Consider the following 13,081-nt stretch of genomic DNA (forward strand, 5'->3'; position numbering starts at 1 on the left):
TAATGTAGGAGATTGATGTACCTGTACAAGTTCTGCATGTACTGTTTAATCTAATAATACCATTAATGTAGGAGATTGATGTACCTGTACATGTCCTGCATGTGTTGTTTAATCTAATAATACCATTAATGTGGGAGATTGATGTACCTGTACAAGTCCTGCATGTGTTGTTTAATCTAATAATACCATTAATGTAGGAGATTGATGTACCTGTACAAGTTCTGTATGTACTGTTTAATCTAATAATACCATTAATGTAGGAGATTGATGTACCTGTACAAGTCCTGCATGTGTTGTTTAATCTAATAATACCATTAATGTAGGAGATCGATGTACCTGTACAAGTCCTGCATGTGTTGTTTAATCTAATAATACCATTAATGTAGGAGATCGATGTACCTGTACAAGTCCTGCATGTGTTGTTTAATCTAATAATACCATTAATGTAGGAGATCGATGTACATGTACAGTCCTGCATATGTTGTTTAATCTAATAATACCATTAATGTAGGAGATCGATGTACCTGTAAAAGTCCTGCATATGTTGTTTAATCTAATAATACCATTAATGTAGGAGATCGATGTACCTGTACAAGTCCTGCATGTGTTGTTTAATCTAATAATACCATTAATGTAGGAGATCGATGTACCTGTACAAGTCCTTCAAGTGATGCTTAATCTAATAATACAATTAATGTAGGAGATCGATGTACCTGTACAAGTCCAGGATGTGTTGGCCATCTATCAATTGTACTCCACGCCATTTTACTGGGAACACCACGCTGGGCATAGTGCCTATAGATGGCATTTATACTACTTCCTGTTGTGGAACAGCTGTATTGTGGGTACTGAGTAAAGGCAATTGCCCTTTCCACTCCATCTCTGAAAAAGCAGGTAGGAAATACAGTATTTCCAGACTATAAAGCTGATCATGGTGCCATAAATGTGGACTGCCTTATAAGTGATGTTGCCTAATACTGATTCAGGTGTTTTATACACAATATTACTTTCTAATAATGAAATTGTATTATTACCATACCAACCTTAAAAGTGAGGTTGCCTTATAGTGAAGTATTTTATATGCAATATATATAATAATGAAATTGTATCTGTTACCATACCAACCTAATAAGTTAGGCTGCCTAATACTGGGGTATTTTATACACATTAGATCTATCTAATAATGATATGGTATTATTACCATACCCACCTTATAAGTGAGGTTGCCTAATATTGAGGTATTTTATACACAATATTACAATTAATAATGAAAGGGGATAAGTGGTTGGGGTTAAGAAAGTGAACTCATAATTTTTCATGTGTAGGGGTGGAAAGAGTGATTTTATTCATACTTTTCCATGTGTTCTATAGATTCTTCTGTTAGGGGATGGACATATCTGAATCCAACGTAAAACTTGTGTGGAGCTGAAACACAGACAAAAATATGTCCATTAAAAACAACACAAAGCTCATAAGGATACCTATAACTTACAACAGATTATTGTTCTGATTGATTCATGATTAAAATTTTTGTGTTTTCTTCACAGATATTACAAACATTCTATAATTTGAAATGAAATCTGTCACTGTTTAAAAAGTATACTGTTAACATGAGCATTGCACGCAATTTTCACTTTATAATTGTGTCTTGGCTTATTTCTCTTACATGTTGAGATCTTTCAGTACTAAACATTAATTTGTTTTTTCATTGGTTTTAAGTATCACACTTAAAAAAACAAAAGACAATGCTTAAATTAATTACAAAATATGTACATGTACATATACTTTTGAATTCTACTGGGTTAATTAACTTTTTCAGAAAATAGCACAAACTCAGATTATAAATTGTGGTTCCATTAGGTAAACAATGCTTTCTATATGCATTTAGTACATATAAAACTTAACTGAAAACCATACTGTGCAACATTGTGTATCAGAAAATAAGCAAAACTACAAACTTGATGGAATTAATGAATTTTGTAAAGTAATCAAATCTGAACAAAATGTTGAAATGAGTATAATTTTTTATTCATAATGAGATATAGAATAATATCTGTGGGATACCACTTTTATCACCACAGTGGTGATATCACTTTTGGAACTATTTTCTTTCTCCATTTAGAAGTATGTGTCCTTAAGTACACTATTCAGACATGTCTTTCCATATTTAGGCCTATTTCATTCTATCCTCTTCATTTTCTTCTCTCTCTCTCTTTTATGCCTATTTCATTTTGTCCACTTCATTTCCTTCATTCTCTTTCTCTATCTCTCCCCCCCCCATTAGGATGATGTTGTTGTTGTTGGGTTTAACGCCATTTTTCAGTACACGATAGGCTATACATGGCAGCCAGTAATAATGGTGATGGAAGAAACTGGGAAATCCCCGGAAAGAACCACCGACCCTCGAGAAGCTAATGGCAAGCTTTCTCACATACCCACATTGGCCGAATCCGAGACTCGAACCTATGCAGACAGAGGTGAGATGGCAGTGATCCGCAACGGAGATCTCAGACCACTCGGGGCCCCCCCCATTAGGATGAACAGAAATTAAAATGTGTCAAGACTGCCGACTCGTATATATTAGTTATTCAATGAGAAGGCGTGCTATCTAGAATGCCTAAAAATACCCCCCCACAAAAAAAACCCCAAAAAGTTTTTTCTAATTAATTTTCTATATGAATCATACAAATTATCAGTGATAGGACCTACATGACCTCTTGCTATTCAATATTCCATACAGTATTTATACCTATTACATTCTTGTCGATTGGCACACATTTCTAAGAAAAACCCTTCATTAAATACCATAATTAAATTGTTTAGTCAGCAATCTTAGCTCTCATTACAGTCATAATCATGTCTGAAAATGATGGATAAACCAAGTATTGATGAATGTTGATTGTAACCTGAAATTAATTGACAAGCAAATCATCTATTGCCAAAATAGACTGCAAGTTTGTTAATGCAAAAATATTCAAGGTTTAATGTAGAGATAAACAAGACAAAAAACAAAATTCCTTACAAGCAAACTAAAAATCATGAAAATCTGTTGTTAAATGGTGTTGTACTCTAAAGTCTGTTGGTTTGTTCTCTCATGTATCTATGATCCCCCCCCCACCAATGTTGACGGTAATAATCGTTACAAGGAAATGCATTACAAAAACAAATTCATTTTCGTGTGAAAACAGTTATCAATTTGACAAAACTACACAATCTAAATACAAACCTGTTTCAGGACTTATTTTGTCAAGTATTTCCACCATGCCTTTTCCTTGAATTTCCGTCCATTTTTTGATAGGTGAACCTCCTCCAATTTCCCTATATTGTTCCACTATTTTGGGTGTGCGCTTCTTGGAGATGTATTGAGCCAGTTGGCTGAAAAGAATTTTTGTTCTTTCTCAAATATCTGCAGTTTTTATTAGTATATTAATAATTAGGTTTCTGCTAAAAACACTGCATTTGCAAAGTTTACATGTAGGGTTAATTAGCATATCAGCATAAAATTGGCTATATATATATATAGTGCTAATTTAAAAATAGATTGAAATGAGAAATATTTTTACACCTTCTTATAACAAGCTTTTGAAAAATGTTCATTATCTATTGTTTGGAGCTACTAGTTAGTAACATAGAGGTTCAAAGGTCACAAAATATTAATTATGTGGTAATTATCGAGATACTTTACATATATAGAGTGAATCAGTAAGCCAAGCAATGCATCAAGACCACAGTCACAAATTACTAAATACTATTATTTTCCAAAATGTACTCAGTCCTGAAATTCCTGGGAAACCATTTATTTTCTTCAAGTAAGCTATGTTTTTTTATATAGTACTAACTAATAATAATATCTTGGGAGAACTACTATTTCAAAATTTCACCCCTTCCAGGGTAAACCATGAAGCCAAGAAGGTAAAAATTACTTGCATATAAGTTATGCACATATGCCATCTAATACATAGGATGAATGGAGATGAATTATGTACAATGAACACATTTTATCCCAGTATTATTTTTTTTAAAACTCTCCATTGCATTTTTACCAATACATTAACCTGGCCATAAAAAACTATTAGTTGGATAAGATAATTGCACATTTTAAAAATATAATAAAACCTTGATAGCTCAACCTTACCAAAGACCTAGTTAATTTGTTCACAGGACTGAAAGTTCCGTTCAGTGAGGCAAACCATAAACACATTGTTGGGTCTTATACACTAGTCTGAGTACACCAGGGTGTTCAAGTCAACCACATTTGAGATTCTGTTTTATTTCAACAATTAGACCACTTAAATTGGATGATTTTAGTTAATATTTCACCTTAAAATACTTTTGCATTTCCCACTGGTACATATCTAAGAGTAATCTCCCTTTGGAAAAAAGGGAGACTGTCAAATACATTAGCTTGCAAAAGATGGGTGGAAGTATGAGTGATGCAGAAAAGACAAAATATATTAATGACAAAAACACAATCCCACCTAATTTTGGATGGCAATTCCTGACATTTGTAAGTGACATAATGATACAGAACCTAACAAATACAATGCTAAATTAAATGCAGCTGAAATTTTGTTTTGACACCTACCTTTGAGCAGGCAGCTGCATCAAGTCTCTGTCACTGAAGAGTCGCAGCAAAAAGCCATGGACATCATCCAATGTCTCTGGTCCCCCCATGTTCAACATCAATATCCCTGTCTTTGGGCGACCACTTCAATAAAGTTATATAGTTACCTTAATGACGCCATTTTGTTACAATTTCTAAACAAAGCAATGTGTCACTGATTAGATGAAATTAAAGTTCACAAGATGACTTCGGAGCCTTTCATACTGGGAGTTCTGTATCATCAGTCTCTAAAAATTAAAGGTCCTGATAGGAAACTTGTGGTTCAAGTGAGAAATGAGAAAGTCTAATAGTGGGCACAAGACGACTTTATTCAAGACAAAATTTTATAGTATAAAATTTATGCTACCATTCAGTTTCATGTAAAAAAAATTCTTCTTCAATTTTGTAAATATGAGAATTATTTAATCAATTTATCCTCAATGTAATTAGAATTTCTCGATCATTATAACCTTTTTGTAACCTTCTAGGGACAGTATACATAAGCTGAAGTTTTGGAGGACTGAGGGCTAGGGATGGTTATTTAAGGTCAATAGGACTGGAAGCTCTGATACCTTAATCCTGTAGTTGAAAGCTGATCTGCAGTGTTGAAGCTAAGAATTTTGTATAGTTGAGAGGGCAAGAGGGGCACGTTTGACGAAAGGGACACTTTTATTGAAAGAAGGGTTCCTTTTTGTAACAAAGGTCATGTATAGCAAAATTTAAACCCTTGCCAACACTTCATTAAGAAAGGCCATTTGAAAATGAAAAGAAAAATAAATGAGAGCTCTCCTTAATACAGCCTACACCAAAGCCCTATATCTAAATCCATCTTCTGATATGAACATGTAGTATCCACTCCAGAGGAGAATAGTCTTAAACTTCGTGCTAATTATAAGACCAGACTTGGGGCAAGAGACTTTGTTCTGTCAAGTGTTATGTATATTTAATTTGCATTGTTTGTTGTTTAGCTTTTATTTTAAATGTCACTGTATGACATGGGTAATGTTATTCTGTATAGCTGACCTTGTCCATAATCAGTAACAGTTTCGAAATCAACATTGTTACCTTTTCCTGACTGAAGCATAAATATTAGGAATGTCTTTGCCATATTCTTTGTTATAACTTTAGTAACAGACCTGCTAATTATAACTAAGATTTTATCTTGAAGACATTTGGAACTGCTAGAATGAAATTTTCCAATAGGTAAGAGTATTTTTTAAAAAAGAAAATGCTAATTGTGACCTAGCTTAGGTATAGGATTATAAAATCTTGTTTATGTGGAAAATCAGTCCTGTTATTATGTCCAGTATTTCATTTAAACTCGAATTTATTTATTTAAATTATTTATTCACTGGAAATACAAAGTGCTCATCTAAAATAATATTCTTGGAAATAGAGACCTGGATTTATGGTGAAATTCAAACAAGGATATATTCTTGGATGTTATTATTGTGATTCAACAAAAGACTATAGCCTATCATGTGCTGAAAAATAGCGTTAAACCCAACAACAACAACAAAAGACTGTTGGCACATGAGGCCATCATAGGCACATCAACACTTTCAGCGTTTGATTTATTTTGGAATACCAATAAAGTTTATTCATTAGGACTTAGTGTTAGTAATTCTAGAAGTATTTGGGATTTAATTCACAATGCTGTAATTTCTTTTTTTTAAACATTTTCACTTTCTATTCTAGGAAAATAAATTATTTAATGAGTTGGTTTTCACTCATTACTGTTACTTATGTCAAGACCATGGGGTTGTAATAAAATTGACCATGTCTTGAGAGAAGTTAGGTAAGGTCTGAATTATTGATTATTCAATTTTACTCCATGAAACTACTAAATTTTACCTCTGAGTGCTTCCATCACGGCGACTGTCAAAACTCACACTGTATTGAGTTTTAGTAAAGGACAGAACCCATGCCTTGTGTCCGATACTTTGGAAAGGCGGTTTCCACAGCAAGGCTGCAACAGAGATTTTATGAGATAGTTTATAGTAACAAATTATACGCTATTCTTGATTGCATCTTGAAAAGGCATGTCTCATTTCAGGTAGCAAAAGACTCAGACTTTGGTTTACTAGATGCCACATTATATATTTATCATAAGCAAAGTCCTTGCAAATGACAAGTCCACCCTCTGATGAGTAGTACATGCAGATGACCTCTGAAGACCCTCTGATGACAAGACCATCCTGATAAAACCATGCTAATGATAAACATACCCTCTTATGATAAGCCCTTGCTGATGATATGTCCACCCTCTGATGATTAGCACATACTGATATTAAGTCCACCCTCTTCTGCTAAGCCCATGCTGACAAGTCCACCATCTTCTGAAGTCCACCCTCTAATTATAAGTCCATTATGCTGATCATATATCCACCCTCTGACAACAAGTCCATGCTGATAAGTCCTAAACCCAATGGTAAGTCTATGCTGATATTAAGTCCACTCTCTTCTGATGACAGGCCCACCCTCAAATGCAAAAACCCAAGATGCTAATGATCAGTCCATCCTCTGATGACAAGTCCATGCTGATGAAAAGTCCACCCTCTGGTTAAATAAAGGATTGGTATATATTTATCAAGGATATCATTGAAAATTTTATAATAGGCCCACCCCTATTTTTTCAACAAAGTTATTGAGCCAGAGCTAGGGCATGGGCCTATAATGGGATAAATACTGTAATATACATTGATTGTTTTGAGAAATGCACATTAAACGTGTTAACGTTTGTATAAGATTTTGCTGACTTTTATTTACAAAAACCCCAACAATTCCTTTTCAATATGTATATGACGCACAAAGTTGATAAGTTTACAGTGATATTAGAGTAAATGCATTGTTGATTACAGAAAATCCACATACCCACAGTGAAAATGAATCTGTTCACACTGTTTTCATTATGGATGTCTATATCACGGCTTGTAGTGGATGGAATAAATTTTATTGTCCCAATGAGAAATTCATAGCAATATAATTATATAATAGTGGACATCCACTGAATCACAAGGAACTTACTTTTGGTTGAGCTACAAAAATCAGTGCAGAATGCTCTTTTTAAGTTTTACACGGTGCTGTTTTATGTTCAAAGAACCACACACTAAAACACATTCACATGTGTGTACTGCCTGAAATGAAAACTAAATTTCCAAGCAAAGAATTCTGAGAATAGCTAGATGATTCTCAAAATATACAAAGTTTAATGAAAGTAATTTTAACAAGAGAGAGAGAGAGATAGAGAGAGAGAGTGGGTGGAGAGACAGAGATGCTGCTTTTAAACAAACAAAAAGAAAAAGAAATCACACACAAGGATAAGTATTCATTCTGCTATTCAAATAAAGTGTGTGAGAAATGTTTTGATTTATTTCTTCATTCCTCCAGTCACTGTTAAATTGCTTCTAACACATTTCCATACAGTGAAACCTATATGACAATAATAAGTATATATGGTGTAATATTGTATGCAAGATCCTCTGAGCAGTTGCCTCAGGATAAAACGTTTCCCAAAAATCAAAATCTAAATTTACGTTGCCTGTAGAGAGAGCACAGTATAATTCTTTTACTAAGAAATAGTTGCTATCAAATCATCTCACAACGTATATGTTTCAGTTCATGTCTTTGCTTTGTTTTCATTTACGTGTACTGAAGATGCCTAAAAAATCCCATGTTAATTTCTATCACTCAAAAACGATCTTTATCTATCCCATTCTGGCATTTTCTTTGAAACAGCAACACTGTCAAGTTGAATTTCCATTAAGCAAGGAATTTATATGAATCAGAATATTACATTTGTATTAAACAGAGAATATTAAACTTGTATGAATCAGAGTATATTAAATTTGTATGAATCAGAATATTAAATTTGTATGTATCAGAGAATATTAAATTTGTATGAATCAGAGTATATTAAATTTGTATGAATCAGAGAATATTAAATTTGTATGAATCAGAGTATATTAAATTTGCATGAATCAGAGAATCTTATATTTGCATGAATCAGAGTACATGTATATTAAATTTGTATGAATCAGAGTATATTAAATTTGTATGAATCAGAGTATATTAAATTTGTATGAATCAGAGAATATTAAATTTATATGAATCAGAGAATATTAAATTTGTATGAATCAGAGAATATTAAATTTGTATGAATCAGAGAATATGAAATTTGTATGAATCAGAGAATATCAAATTTGTATTAAACAGAGAATATTACATTTGTATGAATCAGAGTATATTAAATTTGTATAACTGAGCTGCAGTTTTGTAAAAAACGGGACTAATTTTTAAAATAAACATATCAACTTGATGGTTTCCATCTTTAGAAGTGCCCTTTTAACACATAAGTTGCATTTCCAGTATTCAGAGTACAGACAGACATAAACCTTTCATTTAATTATATCCATTATCATCCATGAGAAGATAAAGAAAACGCTTTCCAACAGGTCAGTCATTTTAATTCAGCCTTTCAGGTTATTTCAGGCCTCCTAATTTGATCAGAAGCATGGCTCATACTGGCCAAAATGCCCTCTGTTCAGCACTGCATGAATGCTTTAAAAACATCTTATTACCATTTCAAGTCTTTTTTTAAAACTTGGAAGACATTACAGTCTTATGTTCAAAACAGAAGAAATAGTATAATTTCCTCATGCTAAGAAAATTTTATCTAGAATTAGTCTGGGTGGCAGAGTGAGGATGAATAACAAACAGAATGTATCACACTGCACTTCCTGCAGATGCAAAACAGTTGCCATGGCATTGTTTTTGTTAGTGAAGAAGGGAAACTATTGACAACATCACTCCCCTTCTATAAAAAATAAATTACTAATTTAAGCAAGGTGACTAAGTCGTGTGGTTTGTTGATTCTGTGCTAATTTTATTTAACCTGTCAGCATGTTGTCACTGATAAAATATTTCAACATAAAAAGAGACTTTCCAAATTTTGTTTCCCATGTATGTACATTATAGATCACATAAGAAACCATTTTTGCACGAAGTTTCACTGCTACTTTGCCAAACGGATACTTCCTGTGTCATCCTGGGAATAAGCTACATTATGTTCTCATTGGTGGCTATTATTTACGGAGGAATGGAACAAACAACAACCACCAATCAGAATTCAATGTAACATATTTCACAGCATGACACACTGGAAGTGTAGCTATCAAATTAGACCAAAGTAGGCAAGATATGCATCAACAGAGTAACTTCACATAAAAATGGCTATTAAGCAATGAGTAAAGTACTTCAATATATATTGGGAACACATTCAGAAGGACTCCTTTATATTCAACACGCAGTTGAGATAAAATAATTAGCATGGAATCAGTAAGGTGGGGTGGGCAATTTATGAACAACTTCACCTTGTGTTAATTTCTAGAAGGTGAGTGGGTGCTGTCAACATGTTTATCTATTTTAATGACAAAATTGTTTGCCTGTGAAATTTTATTCTCAACATGAAGAATACAAAGCTAAATGAATAATAATTATTCATGACTGCTGAATATTAACATAACTTGTATAACTTGTAAATATCGATTCTCCTTCCTCATATTGATATGCAACTCCATATGGCAAAAGTATCAATCCACTGATATATCAAAAAATTGTTTCCCCATACTATTAACATGAATGCTTCACTTCTCATTCCGGTTTTCCACTTTGCTACATAAATTAATAAGCAATAGAACTGAAAGTGATGACTGCATTTTTTTTTACCTTCAACAATTAAGTAACTACTGTTTGCATTAAGTTTGAGGTTGTTTTGTTACTCTAGGGTTTAACGCCATTTTTCAGCACAAGATAGGCTATACATGGCGGCCAGTATAACTGGTGGAGGAAGAACCCTGGAAAACCCCGGGAAGAACCACTGACCCACGAGAAGCTACTGGCAGGCTTTCCCACATACCCACGCTAGCCGAGCCTAGGACTCGAACCCACGCAGACAGAGGTGAGATGGCAGTGATCCGGAACAGTGAGCGTTTTAGACCACTCGGCCACTTGAGGCCCCTAAGTTTGAGGTAAAACAGAAGGAATAATTTTTAAAAATGTGTATTTTATGATTCCATTTTGAATGGCATCTTCGAATTTTGTGCAATAAATGACATCAAAATCTTTGTTTGCTTTTCAGAAGCTAGTATTTTCTTATTTTCTAAATTAGGTAATAAATTATTAAAATCTTATCTTTTTTATAATTACCTGAGGAGAGGAATTATGATAACAATTCGCATATGTTTTATATTTACATTTTTCTCAAAAAGTCTTTACAATCTGTACATAAAATGATAAAAGGTCACAAAAATTAAAATAAATCTTTGATTAATAATAATAATAATAATAATAATAATTACAATTGAAGCGAATTATGCTCCAGATATGTTTAATTAAAGGGCTATTTCAAAGATGTGTAAAAACAGCGAATATTATAATTCCATTACGCATAAAACTGTTGCGTTTCGCTCAATTTCGTAAAAGTACTCCATTGCGAAGTTTTTTCTTTTAGTCCTACCACAAACGCCACTATGAATGAAGATAAATTGGCGGATCTCATACAAGCTTCCATCGAATATGTCTACTGGCAGTGCATACTAGAAAATTAATCACTACTACTATATTCAGTATTAAATTTTTCAACTCTGAGCGAAACAAAATACATCAGTTTAATTTTAACTTAAATTTCAGCGGATCTGTTGACGTGGTTCACCCACCGGTGCCCCTTGCAAGGTTTCTTATGTAAGTTGAAAAGTCGTTACAAAAATACTTAAATACAGCGGACGTGCTGTTTATAACTGAGCACATTATGAATCGAATTTAAAACTTCCATATTAAAATTTCACTGATTATAAGAGAATGTAGCAGAGAAATGACAGCTCATATAATTTAAGATACCTGTCAGAGCCCGTGTACACGTGAAGGTCGCCATTGTTGTTGTCTTATAAGAGCGCCCTCTTTTGGGGATTTCGCCTAATCATGGGACTCCCCTTACGTCATAGTCCGTTATTGATCGTACTGAACGTGTACAAGTTCGACAACGAAATTATATAGAAAATGTTTACATTGCTGCTGTTCCTTGTCTTGCATGATGCATCAGGTAGGAATTAGGTAATTAACCATATCAGTCTCTAACATTCTCTCGTGTAATAGGCAAAATAGATTTTTTAAAAAAGATTTCTAATTTGTAATTTTTAAGATTTAATGTTTAATTTTTTAAATTTTTAAAGACATGCCATATATTTCCGTGTGTGTGTGTGTGTGTGTGTGTGTGTGTGTGATATGGATTTTTAACGTAGCTTGAACAATGTTTCAGTCATATCGCTACTATTTCTGCAGTGTGGCAGTTTATGCCGATGTCTTGCAATGAGACATCATGCCGCAGACATGTATCATGATGTCCCACCAGTCCCGTTATCCTTACAACAGGCAGTCCAGTCCCAACAATGACCTCTTTATGCTGAGCGGCAAGCGAGGCAGCTGCTAGTATTATTTTTTTTAAATACGTCTTTGGTATGACTCAAAAGGTCCCCTTAATATACGTAGCATAAGTTAATTACAAATTCTAATGTGTACCAGATAATACAAATTTGATCCCAGGTCTTTTTAGACGTATGTCAGACGGTGCTCTACGTCGTGAGAGTTAATACTTAATGAGCTTTAATTGCTGGTCACTGATGCATCATTTTCAAATTTGACTCAACAGTTGTCTATATTTGGAATTTCGCCGTTTTGGACGCGCGTGGCTCCGGACTTCGAGTTTAAAATCCCACGAAGATATATAGTTAAATCCAAGCAAGAAATTGCATGATCCAGAAATGACAGTAACGATAGTAACGGAGTGATTTCGGCTGCTAAAAACGTTCACGGCAAATAAATTGCTCTCAGCATTCTTTAAAATTTAAATTCAGAACATAGGAATAATGTTTAACGTTGTTATTTGTCAATTTGAAAAGAAACTAAATGATATCGACATAAAATACGATTTTGTTTTGTTGTTGGTGTTTTGATGTTTAACGCCATTTCTCAGCGCAAGATTGGCTATTCATGATGGTCAGCGTAACTGGCGAAGGCAAAACCCGGGAAATTCCCGGTAAGAACAACCTACCCACACGAAGCTACTGGCAGCTTTTTCACATACCATCTTTGGCCGAGCTCAAGACTCAATCTTGCGCAGAGAGAGGTGAGAGGGTAGTGATCGGTAAAGGAGAACACTCGGCCACCAGTGGCCACTAGGATTTTGTCAAATTGTCTAAATGCACCAAAACAATTTCAAAAATAACAAACCTTTTCAGGACCGGATCAGCTAACTTTATTTACCCTACTCAGAGATCTCTAACATGCAAGTGCGTTGACCCTGCCCCGTCTTTAGGGATATTTTTTGCAATAAGAATTGCTCCAAATATAAGTGGACAAGTGATTCAGCTCTGAGAAAGGCGATTAAGACAACCCATTAGCTAGGTTTAGCTTGTATGCATC

General features: G+C 33.9%; 1 protein-coding gene across 1 annotated transcript in view; it reads right to left on the reverse strand.

The window, feature by feature from the left end:
• The window catches only part of LOC149793901 (ferrochelatase, mitochondrial-like), a 31,285-nt gene extending 19,728 nt beyond the window's left edge, over positions 1-11,557 (reverse strand). The window contains exons 1-6 of the mRNA XM_089967845.1: positions 11,501-11,557; positions 6,458-6,572; positions 4,586-4,708; positions 3,227-3,375; positions 1,353-1,425; positions 714-882 (exon numbers count right to left, since the gene is read on the reverse strand). Of these exons, the coding sequence (XP_089823971.1) occupies positions 714-882; positions 1,353-1,425; positions 3,227-3,375; positions 4,586-4,708; positions 6,458-6,572; positions 11,501-11,534 (663 nt within the window). The 5' untranslated portion in view covers positions 11,535-11,557. The remainder of the gene's footprint in view (positions 1-713; positions 883-1,352; positions 1,426-3,226; positions 3,376-4,585; positions 4,709-6,457; positions 6,573-11,500) is intronic.
• Positions 11,558-13,081: the final 1,524 nt, after the last annotated feature.

Source organism: Sinohyriopsis cumingii, chromosome 8 (assembly GCF_028554795.1).
Source record: "Sinohyriopsis cumingii isolate HCF-2022 chromosome 8, ASM2855479v2, whole genome shotgun sequence".
Lineage (NCBI taxonomy): Eukaryota > Metazoa > Mollusca > Bivalvia > Unionida > Unionidae > Sinohyriopsis > Sinohyriopsis cumingii.